At 50.1% G+C, this 15,199-nt stretch overlaps 1 protein-coding gene across 2 annotated transcripts in view; it reads left to right on the top strand.

The window, feature by feature from the left end:
- LOC128326940 (fatty acyl-CoA hydrolase precursor, medium chain-like) overlaps positions 1-15,199 on the top strand; it is a 34,179-nt gene that overhangs the window by 4,141 nt on the left and 14,839 nt on the right. Inside the window, exons 1-3 of one of the 2 annotated variants that reach the window (XM_053254849.1) lie at positions 7,366-7,475; positions 11,299-11,443; positions 13,889-14,022. In XM_053254849.1, coding sequence (XP_053110824.1) covers positions 7,381-7,475; positions 11,299-11,443; positions 13,889-14,022 — 374 coding nt within the window. In that variant the 5' untranslated portion in view covers positions 7,366-7,380. Of the gene's footprint in view, positions 1-7,365; positions 7,476-11,298; positions 11,444-13,888; positions 14,023-15,199 lie in introns of those variants that run through there. The other variant, XM_053254848.1, reaches the window with a different exon arrangement.

Genomic DNA, 15,199 nt, shown 5'->3' with positions numbered 1-15,199 from the left:
AGACCAAAAAATGCAGAATTGCTGAAGGCCACTAATGAAGCATCCTGGTCTTCCATAATACCTCATCAGTGCCACAGGCTGATAGCATCCATGCCACACCGCATTGAGGCAGTAATTGCTGCAAAAGGGGCCCAAACCAAGTACTGAATACATATGCATGCTTATACTTTTCAGAGGTCTGATATTGTCCTATTCTTCAATCCTTGTCTTCTTGGTTCCATGTAATATTCTAATTTTCTGAGATTGTGGATTTGGGGTTTTCATGAGCTGTACGCCATGATCATCACAATTATAACAAATTAAGGCTTGACTTATCTCGCTTTGCATGTAATGTGTCTGTCTCATATATCAGTTTCACCTTTTAATTTGCATTACTGAAATTAATGGACTTTTGCACGATATTCTAATTTTCTGAGTTTCACCTGTATGTGTTTATTTATTGTTAAATTTATATACTGCCTTTCATTAAAACAATCCCAAGGCGGTTTACACAAAAATTAAAAACAAGACTGTAAAAATGACACAATTAAAATATTAAGCTAAAATATAAAACAAATCTGACTAAAAAGATTTAAAATACAAGCATAAAAACTGTACAAAATACAAAGAAGCAGCAGTAGATACAATCATATAAAAGCCTAGGTAAAAAGCCAAGATTTAACACTCTTTCTCAAAACTGTGACGGAGACCGAGGAGCGAATGACCACCTGGAGAGCATTCCGGAGTTTTTGGGCAGCAACAGAGAAGCCCCTGTCCCTGCACTATATGTGAAATGACACTCAAGGAAGCTGTTCTGACGATCAGTGGAAAGCAGGCGAAGGGTGCTTAGCCCGCTCCTCACTGATCGTCAGACCCACTGGGCCCGGTTCCGTCAAAGCGGGTCACCTGCTTCTGTAGCCCACCCATTAAACCAGGTTTGTGGAGCGAGTGCTCCGCAAACCCGTTTTTTAAAATCGTGAGTAGCTGTGGTGCGGCTCCGCAGCGTGGCTACTCAAGAGTAGACCCCCGGCGGGAGGCGAAGGGGTCTCCCCAGTATGCCCTGTGTGCTCACACAGGGCATACTAGAGCTTCCAGGGGCTGCGCGGCCCCCGATCCTCCCAGCCCCCGCTGGCTCCATCACAGAGCTCCCGCCCTGCTCGTCTGTGGGGAGAACGGGCTTAGCCCACTCTCCCCGCTTACCTTCACAAACCAGGTCTCACTGATTGTGAGACCCAGCTCAAGGTCTCAATCAATCATATGCTGAACATGAGTTGGCAGTATGATGCAGATGCAAAAAAGGCTAATGTGATTTTAGGCTGCATTAATACAAACATAATTTTGCAGCTATGCAAAGAAATAGTTAAACATAAGAACAGCCCTGCTGGATCAGGCCCAAGATCCATCTAGTCCAGCATCCTGTTTTGCACAGTGGCCCACCAGATGCCGCTGGAAGCCACAGACAGGAGTTGAGGGCGTGCCCTCTCACCTGCCATTACTCCCCTGCAACTGGTACTCAGAGGCACCCTGCCCTTGAGGCTGGAAGTGGCCTATAGCCCTCCAACTATATTTACTTATTTATTTGCTAACATATGTTTAAACCGCCCAAAACTTACATCTCTGGGTGGTTTACAACAAAATAAAAACAGAAAGTAGAACATTAGTTAAAACAAAAACAAAAAGTTCTCAGCTGGTGTAGGAGGTCACCCAAGCTTGGGATTACATCCCCCCCACATGCTCCAAAAGGCAGGAAGTAGTCATACTTGGAAGATCCTTAACCCAGTGCATGTGGCCGGATCTTGTCCTCAGTTCTACTTCCTGCCTTTGCTCCAGAAGGCTCACATTACAGCTCGCTGGCTCTGGCCTTGTTTACTAGGCCTCTTCTTCTCTTCTGCTTATATTCCTATTATTTTTGACTATTTCCGATCTCTTCGTCACCTGGTATTCTACTTCTCTTAGTTTTCTCTAGTTACTAAAGAAAAAAGGAAAGGGAAAAAAATAGTTATTTCATATCTGTTCTTCCTACTCTCCGTTCTGTTATTCGTTACCTCTCCTCACCTTTTGCTGACCCTTTGGGCGATGTCTGCTAGGAAGACCTTCGGACTCCTGGCCGTTAGGGAGAGATCCACCCTTCAGCGCCTGTTCCTGCCAAAAACCCGGGAGGGTGCAAATCCTGTAAGGAAAATGGCAGATGTATCAAAGGACTTCGCTGGCGCCAGTAGGCCACAGCGGTCCTCACTGTCAGCAGATACCGGTGAGGAGACTGGGCGCAATTTATGCCACCAGCCATCCACCATAGCAGGACACAAGCGGCACACAAGAAGCGGAGGCGTCCTGACAAGGAGGCTCCGTTGGTGGGAGAGCTTTCGCCCGGCAGTGCAGGCAAGGTAAGCCCACGAGATTTGGCCTCGGGCCCCCCCCCCAACTCCTTTCCCTAGCAGTTGGGCGTGCAGGAGGAGGACTGCCTCAGCAAGTACTGGGGCCGCGCCAAAAGGAACGTCAGCAGGAGTGGCTGCCCCAGAGCCCATCGGAATTAGACGGGGAGGACATGCGGGATGATGAGGTAGGTGGTGCTGGGCCTGTGGGTGGGGCGTCGGAGCACCCAGAAGGCCATGAACAGCTTCCCCTGGTGAGATCGGGACTTGCTCAGGGGGGTGAGGAGGTGGTCGCAGATGCCCACTACGTGGCCCCTCCCTCAGGGCCTACTCCTACGGGGAGTGTGGGGGTTCCCCCCGATGCTGCCACTGTAAAGGGCTGGAATACAGGAGGCCGTTCAAGTCTCACTGGCAGCGGCGCTTAAAGTGCGGAAGCCTGCAAGGCATCGGAAGTGGCAGGCTGTGATCCATTGTCCTCAGACTCTCAGGAGGAGACGGTGCCCGCTAAGCAGCCCAGGGTGGCTATACGCCAGGATTCTGTGCCCAGGGGTAGGGGGAGGTCTTCAGACGAGTCAGGAGAGGACTCCCCAAACCACGCTGAGCCATTTTGGAAGGGCGGTATATAAATCAAATAAATAAATAAATAAAAATGTATGGAGACCCGGGGGCAGTGGGTCGGAGACATAGCTGGGCGACCCAGACAAGGGGTCCTCTTCCTCGGAAGAGGGGGAGATTATGGAGGACTCTGCAGCTAACTTACACAGTCAGAGGCTCTCTCTTATGGAGGATTTTCAGCCACTAATTAACCAGGCTATTGCTGCGCTTGATCTGAAGCCAGTTACAGAGGAACAGATCTCTCCTGTGTCCAAGGGCTCCTTGGTGCTGCCTAAGGCTAAGGTACCGCAGACTAAATCAGTGATGCCTGAGGGCTTTACTAATACCATCAAAGAGGAATAGGCGACTCCCAATACGTACGGCATTGGCTAGCAAATTGTGCAACTTTGAGGAGGAGACTCTGGACTTGCTGAAGGTGCCACTTACGGATGCTCCCTTCGGGGCCCTATTAGTAGCGTAGTGGTACCCAAGGATGGGGACTCCTCTGTTAAGGAGCCAGGAGACAGAAAAGTGAAATCTGCACTGCGCAGGGCCCACGAGGCTTCAGCAATGGCCATCAGAGCTTACACCACTGCATCCTTGGTGTCTAGAGCAGGGATTCTCAACGTGTGGGTCCCCAGATGTAATTGGACTTCAACTCCCATAATTCCCAACCAAAGGTCATTGGGGCTGGGGATTATGGGAGTTGAAGTCCAATAACATCTGGGGACCCACACATTGAGAAACCTTGGTCTAGAGCATCAGTCTTGTGGATCGACGAGTTACTCAATGACCCTCCCGCTGATCAGTCTAAGATGTGGCGTAAGCTACTTCATCTGCAGAGGGCAGCTGCCTTTTCAGCGGATGCTACTCTGGACAGTGTTCGATTCTCGGCATGTGCAATCAGTGCAGGTGTCCTGGCAAGACGCAACATATGGCTGAAATATTGGAAAGTTGATCATACGTCTAGGACTAATTTAGCTGCTGTTCCCTATGCTGGGGGGAAGCTATTTGGGGATGAGGCCCTGAAAGAGGTCCTCATTGAAACTAAGATTAAGCGCAGGGCTCTGCCATCAGCCCCTAGGAAGGAGGAAAAGAGTTTTAATCGTAGACCGACGCAAACCTTCAGGGCGTTTAGACCTCGGTTTCATCAGAGGGAGCCTTTTAGGCCTTTTCGATCGCAGTGGAACAGATCCAGTGGCCAAGGCAGGCAAGGGTTCAATCAGCAGAACCGTCAGTCTTTCGGAAACCAGCAGCGGGGCCCCAAGCAGCAGTCCTGACTCCCACTCAGGCACAATGGGGGCCTCCCTTTTGGATTTTTGGCCTGTTTGGAAAGAATCCATCAATGACAGGTGGGTTCTTTCCATTATCCTACACGGGTACATAGTGGAGCTGTCCAGCCCCCCCAGGAAACAGGTTCCTCCTTACCCCAAGATCCAGGAAACCGGAAAAGCACAAGGGGTTGTCCATGGCCATTCAACACCTGGTGGCTATAGGGGCCATAGAGGAGGTCCCACCTCTTCAGAGAGGCAAGGGCATCTATTCTGTGATTTTTATGGTGCCAAAAAAGGACAGATCGGCCAGGGCAGTTCTCAACCTACGCCCAGTCAACCACTTTGTGATAAAGAGGATGGAAACCCTTCGTACCATCTCAGAGGTATTGCAGATGGGGAACTACATGGCTTCAACAGATCTCCAGGATGCCTATTTGCACATCACCATTCATCCACTCAGTTGACACATACTCCGCTTCTGCTACATGGGGAGGCATTATCAGTACAGAGCCCTTCCTTTCGGGCTCTCATCAGCCCCCCGAGTTTTTATGAAGGTTCTAATCCGCTAGTGGCCATACTACGCACCGAGGGGGTCCACCTGTATTGTTACCTCAATGACTTGCTCATCCGTGCAAGTTCGGAAGGGGCAGTTCAGTCGGCTCTGTCCAGAACAATGTCTGTGTTACGTGCCCATGGGTTTTTGATAAATGTGGGCAAGAGTCACCTGACGCCCACACACAGCCTTTGTCATCTGGGTGTGGTAATGGACACCTCTGTATGCAAACTGTTTCTGCCACAGAATCGGATGGAGGTCTTATCGTCACTGGCTCGTGTGATTGCTTCGAGACCGTGGACCAGCCTTCTCAATCTAGCAAGGTTGTTGGGTCTCATGGTGGCGGCTATGGACTCGGTGCCTTGGGCGAGGTTTCATCTATGCCAGCTACAGTGGGCTCTCCTCCCTTACCAGCACAGGATTGCTCTCAAGTGCGACAAGAACATTTCTCTCTCAGTGTCTCTTCGCGAGTCAATTCATTGGTGGACGGCCCGGGGAACCTAGACAAGGGCAAGCTGTTCATAGAACCAGAGAGAGTGATGGTCACGATGGACGCCAGCCTATCGGGCTGGGGGGCTCACTGTCGGAACAGGGCTGCCCAGGGGCTTTGGTCGGTGGAGGAGTCGCTCCACAGCATAAACTGGCTCGAGCTGCGGGCTGTCTTTCTGGCCCTAAAAGCCTTCACGCCCTTGGTGAAGGGAAGGAACATCTTAGTGTGTACAAACAACATCTCAACCAAGGCACACATAAACAGGCAAGTGGGGACAAGGTCAAGATCTCTTTTCCTTCAGTTGTTGGAGTTGTTGGATTGGGCAAAGAACAACTTAATATCCATTCTGGCCCATCACATAAGCGGAATTTCCGACATTCGGGCAGATTGGCTAAGTCGGCAGGAGATCCAGCCGGCAGAATGGGGCCTGCACCCTCAAATATTTCAGTGGCTGACAGAGCGGCTGTGGTGTCCCCAGATAGACTTGTTTGCATATCCTCAGAACACCAAGATTCGGAGGTTTTACTCACGTTTTCCGACATTGGGGGCGGAAGAGACGGATGCGCTATCGGTGCCATGGCCTCCGTGTCTGCTGTATGCATTTCCTCCGGTGCCGCTGCTCTCCCATTGCCTCAGGAAGCTGCGGGGGTCACGGGCATCCCTGTTATTGATTGCGCCTTTTTGGCCCAGAAGGCCTTGGTTTTCCGAGATCATCGACTTGGCCGTAGGTCATCCACTCAGATTGCCAGACCGTCCAGATCTACTGTGTCAAGGTCCGATTTATCATCCAGATCTGGGTTGGTTGCAGTTGACCGCATGGAAGCTGAGAGGTCTCTCCTAAGGAAGGAACGTCTATCGCAGGGGGTGACAGCAACCATCCTTGCATCTAGAAAGTGTTCAACCAACAAGATTTACCAATCGACTTGGCGTAGTTTTCTGCGTTGGACAGCAAAGCGCTCCCTGCAGCCGCACAAGTGCATGTTGAGGGAATTACTGGATTTTCTTCAGGACGGTCTTGCGCTTGGTCTGAAACCCAACACGCTTAAACGCCAGGCGGCGTGCTTGGTCCAGATGTTGTTTCCTCATCAACGTTCGTTTCAGGCACGGCACCCTCTTCTACACAAGTTCTTGAGGGGGGCAGCTTTGTCTCCACCAGTCTGCCATCGTTTTCCATCATGGAATTTGCATATTGTTTTGTGGGGTCTGCAGTTTCCACCATCTGAACCACTTTGATGTGTGTCATTGCAGATTTTGTCCTGGAAGGTGGCCTTTTTAGTAGCTGTAACATCGGCCAGGAGGGTTTCTGTCAGGCTCTGTTGGTTAAGAGTAATTTGTGTATTTTCTCTAAGGACTTTGTGAGACTTATCCCGGATCCTTCATTTACCCCTAAGGTAAACTCTCAGTTTCATCGTGAGGCGGGCATTTACTTACCTTCTTTTTGTCCGGATGTTCGTCACCCTGCGGAGAAGGAGTGGCACCGTCTGGATGTCAGGCGGGCGTTGAAGATATATATTGACAGGACGCAGGCTTTTCGTAAGTAAGATGCTCTTTTTGTGGCCTTTAAGGCTTCTAAGATGGGATGCAAGGTCTCTACAGCCATTATCACTTGATGGATCCGTTCATGCATTATGGCGTCGTATGAAGCCCAGAAACCTCCGGTGCCTGGAGAGATTTGCAAGGAAGCTACTTGGTCGTTGCCTTTTACGTTTTCAAGGCATTACAAGTTGGATGTACATGAAGCTGCCAGAGCAGCATTTGGTCGGAGGGTCCTGCAACGGGTCCTTCCAGGTCAGTAGCTCCAGCTTGGGTATTTTCCCTCCCGTGGTTGGTGCTGTGGTATGTCCCAAGCTTGGATGACCTCCTACACCAGCCAAGAAAGGTACATTGGTACTCACCGTGAAGGTGTCTTCTGGCTGGTGTAGAAGAGGTCACCCAAGACCCGGCCAGGTTGTGTTAGGCTGGAGCTGGGGACAGTTTTTCTGTCTTTCTCTGCATTATTGTTCATATATTCTTGTATTTCCTCTGATATGTTCTGTATTCTGTGGTTTTCATTCAGCTTGAGCTGTTTTACGCACTGAGGAGATCCGCCCACATGCACTGGGTTAAGGATCTTCAAGTATGACTACTTCCTTCCTTTTGGAGCATGTGGGTGGGGGGGATGTAATCCCAAGCTTGGGTGACCTCTTCTACACCAGCCAGAAGACACCTTCACGGTGAGTAACAATGTACTTTTTAAAACATTACAACAATTTAAAATTTTTAAAGTTTAGTAGCCAATGACAGACCTCTCCTTTATGAAGTTATCCAAACCCCTCTTAAAGCCATCCAGGTTGTTGGCTGTCACCACATCTTGTGGCAGAGAATTCCACAAATTGATTATGCATTGTGTGAAAAAGTACTTCCGTTGGTTGGTCCTAGATTTCCTGGCAATCAATTTCATGGGATGACCCCTGGTTCTAGTGTTATGGGAGAGGGAGAAGAATTTCTCTCTATCCACTTTCTCCACACCATGCATGATTTTATAGACCTCTATCATGTCTCTCCACAGTCTTTTTTCTAAACTAAATAGCCCCCGGTCTATTTTGGGTATTTTCCCAAAGGTGTTGTAGCCTTGCCTCATAAGGAAGGTGCTCTAGGCCCCTGTTCATCTTAGTTGCCCTCTTCTGCACCTTTTCCAATTCTACAATGTCCTTTTTTAAATGTGGTGACCAGAATTGTACGCAGTACTCCAGGTGTGGTCGCACCATCATTTTGTATAAGGGCATTATAATATTAGTTGTTTTATTTTCAATCCCCTAACCCTTCCTAATGATCCCTCGCATGGAATTGGCCTTTTTCACAGCTGCCGCACATTGAGTTGACACTTGCAATGAGCTGTCCACCACAACCCCAAGATCCCTCTCCTGGTCAGTCACCGGAAGCTCAGATCCCATCAGCGTGTACTTAAAGTTGGGTTTCTTTGTCCCAATGTGCATCACTTTACACTTGTCAACACTGCACCGCATTTGCCATTTTGTCTCCCACGCACACAGTTTGGAGAGATCCTTTTGGAGCTCCTCACAATCAGTTTTGGATTTCACTACCCGAAAGAGTTTGGTGGTAACTGCAAATTTGGCCGCCTCGCTGCTTACCCCTACTTCTAGATCATTGATGAATAAATTAAAAGGCACCGGTCCCAGTTCAGATCCCTGGGGGACCCCACTTCTTACTTCCCTCCATTATGAAAACTCTCTGTTTATCCCTAACCTCTGTTTCCTGTCTTTCAACCAGTTAGCAATCCACACATACACTTGTCCTCTTATCCCATGACTGCTAAGTTTCCTCAGGAGTCTTTGATGAGGAACTTTGTCAAAAGCTTCTTGGAAGTCCAGGTATACGATGTCAACTGGATCACCTTGAGCCACACACTTCTTGACACTCTCAAAGAACTCAAAAAGGTTTGTGAGGCAAGATTTACCTTTGCAGAAGCCATGATGTTTCTCTCCCAGCAGGACCTGTTCTTCTATGTGCTTTACAATTTTATCCTTGAGGATGCTTTCCATCAATTTGCCTGGAATGGACTTTAAGCTAATCTGCCTGTAATTTCCCGGACCAACCCGGGATCCCTTTTTGAAAATCGATGTTACATTAGCTACTTTCCAGTCCTCCGGTACAGATCCTGATTGCAGGATAAGTTCTATATTTTAGCAAGGAGATCGAAAATTTCACATTTGAGTTCTTTGAGGACTCTTGGATGCCATCTGGCCCTGGCGATTTGTTTTCCGTTTTTCCAGACAGTTTAAAACATCATCTCTTGTCACTTCTATCTGCCTCAGTTCTTTAGCCTCCATCCCTGAAAAGCCTGGTTCAGGAACAGGTATATGCTCAGTATCCTCTGATGTGAAGACAGACGCAAAGAACTCATTCAGCTTCTCTGCAACCTCCATATCCGCCTTTATAATCCCTTTCACTCCCTTGTTGTCTAATGGTCCAACTGCCTCCCTGGCAGGTTTCCTGCTTCTGATGTATTTAAAGAAATTTTTGTTATTCCCCTTGATACTTTTGGCTAAATGTTCCTCAGACTCTCTTTTTGCCTCCTTTATTGTCACCTTACATTTCTTTTGGCAGAGTTTGTGTTCCTTTCTGTTCTCTTCATCTGGATAGGCCTTCCAATTTTGGAGGGAAGTCTTCTTCCCTTTTATGGTTTCCTTGACAGTACCTGTTAGCCATGCTGGCATCCTCCTGGACTTAGTGGTACCTTTCCTCCTTTTGGGAATACAATCTAACTGGGCTTCTAGTATTGTGGTTTTGAGTAAACTCCATGCATTCTGGAGTGAAGTGACTCTCCTGATTTTCCCTTTCAGCTTTCTTTTCACCATACTCCTCATTTTGGAGAAGTTTCCTCTTCTGAAATTCAAAGTGTCTGTGTTAGACTTTCTTGCTGATTCTCTCCTCGCATGTATGCTGAATTTGATGGCACTATGGTCACTGTTCCCTGAAGGGTTGATGACACTGACATCACGCACAGGTCCTGGGTGCCACTCAGGATTAAGTCCAAGGTCGCCTTCTCTCTGGTTGGTTCCAAGACCAACTGTTCTAGGGCACAGTCATTCAGCGTATCTAGAAATTTGACCTCTTTGTCCTGACCTGACTGTGAATTTACCCAATCTATGTGAGGGTAATTGAAGTCACCCATTATTACAGCCTCTGCCTCTCCTTGACGCCTCCCTGATTTCCTGCTGCAACTCCCAGTCACTGTCAGAGTTTTGATCTGGAGGGCAATAGCATGTCCCCAGTAGCATGTTCCCTTTCAGGCCTTGTATTATCACCCACAGGGTTTCTGTGGAGGATTCCAGTCCACCTAGGTTTTCTAGCTTGTTAGATTCTAACATACAGTGCTACCCCTCCTCCAAGGCGCCCCTCCCTGTCCTTTCTATAGAGTTTATATCCAGGGATAACAGTGTCCCACCGGTTCTTACTGTTCCACCATATTTCTGTTATGCCCACTATGTCTATTTCTGCATTAGCAACCAAGCACTCCAGCTCACCCATCTTGGCTCAGAGGCTTCTGGCATTGGCATATAAGCACCTATATGCTGAATCTCTCCCCTGATGTATGCTATTCTTTTGACTCTTTGACCAGCTGGCACAGGCTCCCATCTGCTCTTTATGCGGTTCTGCTCTGTCCCCTTCTGTTCTATCTGAATCCTTTGCACCCTCGCACTTTAAAGGATGGCTTTTGCCGAACTGGATACTGCCCAGCTCCCGTTGGCTATTTCCCAGACGTCATTTTAAAAGATGCCCTGCAACCTTTTTGCTTTTAAGCGCCAGCAGTCTGGTTCCCTCTTGGTTCAAGTGCAGCCCGTCCCTTTTGTACAGGCCTTGCTTGCCCCAAAATGTGTCCCAGTGCCTAACAAATCTAAACCCCTCCTCCCGGCACCAGCATCTCATCCACACATTGAAACCCCTCAGCTCTGCCTGTCTCACCGTACCTGCGCGTGGAACAGGTAGCATTTCTGAGAATGCTACCTTGGGGTAGCGTTCTATCCTGCACTAGTCAGACAGCATTGGCATCCTGTAACCAGTCCTGAGTGCCACGCTTTAAAAAGGATGAAACCAAACTGGAATGAGTTCAGGGAAGGTGGGGCGGGCAACCAAGTTGGTCAGGGTCTGGAATCCAAACCCTGCAAGGCAAGGGACAGGCTATACTCGGCCTGAAGAAGACAGAACTGAGAGGGGATGTTATGGCACTCTTTAAATCCCCGAAGGGCTTTCGCCCAGGAGAGAATAAATACTTGTTCTATAAGAACAGATGAGCAGCCCTGCTGGATCAGCATCTCACTGCCCACAGTGGCCCACCAGATGCCTATAGGAAGCCCCTAAGCAGGTGATGATGCCATGCCCCCTCTCCTGCTGTTGCTCCTCTGCAATTGGAGGCAGTTTTTCTTCCGCAGTTTGTTGGAGGTGAAACCTAAGATGGCTTCTTCCTGCTCTCACTGTGCCTCAGCTAAATGTGTTTGGTTTTGGTTTTGTTCGCTTTTCCTTTGGCATGTCAAGTTGTCTGCAGGATCCAGAGATTGGGCAAGCTCTGTCAGATGGTTTTACTAACAAAACGGAAAATGTCTCCTTGGAAATTTCTGAGGACTGTTTGTATTTAAACATCTACTCACCAGCCCACTCCGACAAGAAAGCTAAGTTACCGGTAAGCAAAGTTCTTGTCTGCTTGTTACTCCAGTTAGACCATGGCTTTTGCTGCTTTGGAAGCCTTGCGCATCTGTCAGCTGTGCCGGCTGAACTGAATGGCCAGCCGGGAATCAACCACCAGGCCAGACCCAGCCCACCTGCCGCATAAAAGGGGCCCAAACTGGGGCATGATAAATCCCCTGGTTTGGCTGCCTGGGAATTATTCGCACTTGGCTTCAGGGTAAACATTGAGTGAGGCCACTTCGAAGTACACTCGTGGCATTGAGGGAAGCAGCCCCTCGCCTCGGCTCTTGGTTTTCTTTTGAAACAAGTCCACGTGGCATGCGCCGTTTTTTCCTCCTAGTTAGTTGTGGGGTGAGGGGCAGGGAAGAGCTCCTGCAGAGATCTGCATTTCTGAAAGGAGCATGCCTCTTATGCTAATGATTCAAGGTCAGTGCCTCTCCCATTTGCTCTGGTGTTTTCAGAAAAAGTAGCTTAAAACCAGCATTTTTAAAACCCGGACATGAGTTGAGATAAGCTAGAATTTGCATCACAAAGCCCAGTTTGTGTGTGGAGTGGGTCCAAAATTCTTGAAGGGAATTCGAGGTAAGTTTGTCTGGTGTGTAAAGGAGATTTGGGGCAGAAGCCCTGTGTGTAAAGCCTCCTGCCTGCCCGGAGCAGTAGAAACAAGCCTGTCATGGCAGCAGCGGGCAGGCCCCGGTCCACAGTCTGCAGTGCTCCGTTGAGCAGGCGAGGTGTTGGGCAGACCTGACTTGAAGCCATGCAAGAAGGTGGCTGCTGCTCCTCCAGGGCTGTCTGACCCAATCCCGATTCCCCACAGCACCACCCCTTGGAGAGGTTCCTCCAAGTTCCCTGGCTGACTCCAGCCTGCTGCCGCTTGCATCTCAAAGACCCCTTTCAGCAGCCCTGCTCTGTTCTCTGCTCTTTGGCAGCCTGTCAGATATTTGGCCTCTAGGGCTAAACTACACAAAGTGGACTCTGGGACTGGATGCCCCTTCGTCTTTCACTCCCTGTATGATCGGACCCAGCGTGGGGTAACAGCTGGGGTGGCAAGAAGGACCAGGCAGCGGGCCTTGCAGAGCAGGGGGGAGCAGGAGGAGGGAACTGGCCCCTCGGGACCCTCATCGGTGCTCCCCGCTGCATGGCAGGCGCTGAACAGCTACAGCTGGGCCCGAGGCCCTTGTCCAGCAGCAGACTCTGCCAGCTGATGGACCAGGGGCCTAGCGAGGGGAAAGGGGGCCTGTGTTCACCCCTCTCCCCAGTGACCCCTCGGAGTGAGGGAGATGATGAGAAATATAGGGAGGGGTGGAGCTGGGGGGCCCTCAGGGGTCGCCCCCTCCCGGCTTCTTTGAGCCCATCCTGGGCTCAGTGATAGCTACACCCCTGTGATGGACTCCACTTGTCCTGAAGAGGAAGACTGCTTTGTGGTGCCCTGTGGTGAAGAACAGTTACCCACCCCCATCTCTCCAAGCTCTTCCCGGTGACCCAGATTCCTCCCTTGCTTTCTTCCCTTCTTTGGAAGGGGGAGGAAAAGTGTCTCCCTTTCCCTGTTCTGGCAGGATCTGCCCAGCAACGGCTGAGTGCCTTTTTCCTATTGGCCAACCATCACCTGGAGGCTTTACACACAGGGCTTCTGCCCTGAATCTTCTTCGGAAGAGAGTGTGTGCCAAACTTAACTCAAAGTCCCTTCGAGATATTTGGACCCACTCCACACACAAACCGGGCTTTGTGATGCAAATTCTAGCGTATCTCGATGTATGTCCAGGTTTTTAAAATGCTGGTTTTAAGCTACTTTTTCTGAAAACACCAGAGCAAATGGGAGAGGCACTGACCTTGAATCATTAGCATAAGAGGCATGCTCTCTTCAGAAATACAGACCTATTTCTGCATGAAGCTCTCTGTCTCCCCGACTCCCATTGACTATAGAAGGAAAACACGGCGCATGCCACGTGGACTTGTTTCTGAAGAAAACAGAACAGAGGGGAGGGGCTTCTTCCCTCAAGGCCATGAGTGTACTTCAAAGTGGCTTCACTCAACATTTACCCCAAAGCCTGAAGCCAAGTGCAAATCACTCCCAGGGATCTAGTCGTAATGGAGAGAAAAGAGGCCCTTCCAGGCAGACCCACCCTTGCCTTGCTGCTTCTGGAGCGAGCATTGCCCCTGGGAAGGAATCCAGCGGGGGACGGGGAGGAGGCCGGAATGGAAACTTCCTCCCTGGGACCAGCAGCAGTGGTGTGACATGTTGCATTAGGACTCGCTCCCTGCAGTGGGATGCCCTGATGTGTATGTTGTCGTCGTCCTCCACACGTGGGAAATTCTGTGGTCTGGGCACACTCACCCCCACCCACCCCCCAGAGACCTCGCCCCATGAGGAGCTTCCGCTGGCTCTGTCTGTCTGCCGCAAAGCACAAGGTGACCCGGATGTCTGGCCTTTTCTCTGCAGGTGATGGTTTGGATCCATGGAGGAGGCTTATTGATCGGTGCTGCATTGATATACGACGGGTCTGTGCTAGCAGCTTTTGAAGATGTAGTGGTGGTAACCATTCAGTACCGCCTGGGCATCCTTGGCTTTTTAAGGTAAGCCACCGCGCCCAAGCCCTTCCAAAACAGGAGTGGGGGGTGGGGGCGTTTCTAGGGGCGGAGTCTGTTTGTTGCAACCCACAGCTGCAGGTCCACATTCTCTCTGGATGGAAACCCTCCTGGCGTTGGGGCCAGGATGGGCTGAGCAGCAGCCTGCAGGGGTGGTGCTCTGTTTCCAGGGGTTCTCTCACAGCTGGTTGCATCAAATGGGGCACAAGCTCTTGGCCTGGGAAACGTGTTCTGGGGTGTCCGCATTTGCATACTGAGCTTGGTGCTGCCAGTTCAGCTTTCCTGCATCTTTCCAAGACTTTCAGTGGGAGCTACTGACCACAGACCACGAGGAACGTAGGCAGGAGCGTGGCCTACATTTAGCCTTGGTTTAAAATGCAGGTGGTTCATGTCAGGCTTCCTGCAATAGGGAGTTGGGTCCTGGAGTGAAGGGGGCTAAAAAGGAGGGAGTCTGTTGCAACCATTGGAGTGCAGAGCCCTGCACAGGTGGTTAGGGTTAGGGCACCACTCACTCGGAAGAGCTCCACGCAAGGCCATCTGGAAGCTGCCCAAGAGGCAGGAGCAGCTCCACTGTTGAGCAGTGCCTCCCAATCCCAGTGCTCTCAGGTGACCCAGAAGGATACCATGGTCAGTGGTACTGAAAGCCATGGAGAGATCCATGAGGACCAGCAGAGTCCATCAGAGCCCTCTGTTGATTCCTAACTGGGGATTATCCTTTAGGCCAGGCCTGCTCAACTTAGGCCCCCCAGCTGTTTTTGGACTACAACTCCCATAATCCCCAGTCTCAGTGGACAATAGCCAGGAATTATGGGAGTTGCAGGCCAACATCTGCAGGAGGGCCGAAGTTGAGCAGCCCTGCTTTAGGCCAACCAAGCAATCTCCACCCCATCGCCTGCCTGGATGGTGGTTTGAATTGGGTTCAGATTATCTGTCTCTTCCAAGGCTGCCTGGAGCTGGGAGGCCACCACCCTCACGGTCGTCCTGCCCAACCATGGGAGGTTGGAGATGGGCTGACTCTGACCCTGACTCTGAGGAGTCCAATGCAGATGTCTTAAAAATTGGTCTCATAATAACAACTTTGACCACCCCATAACCATTGTTCTCTGGGCAGCTCACAAAGTAAAGTAATTGAAGAAAACATACAATTAGAAAAGAAAATCACAAT

The sequence above is a fragment of the Hemicordylus capensis genome, chromosome 5 (genome assembly GCF_027244095.1).
Source record: "Hemicordylus capensis ecotype Gifberg chromosome 5, rHemCap1.1.pri, whole genome shotgun sequence".
In the NCBI taxonomy this organism is placed as follows: Eukaryota; Metazoa; Chordata; class Lepidosauria; order Squamata; family Cordylidae; genus Hemicordylus; species Hemicordylus capensis.
This window is presented reverse-complemented; position numbering and strand designations above follow the sequence as displayed.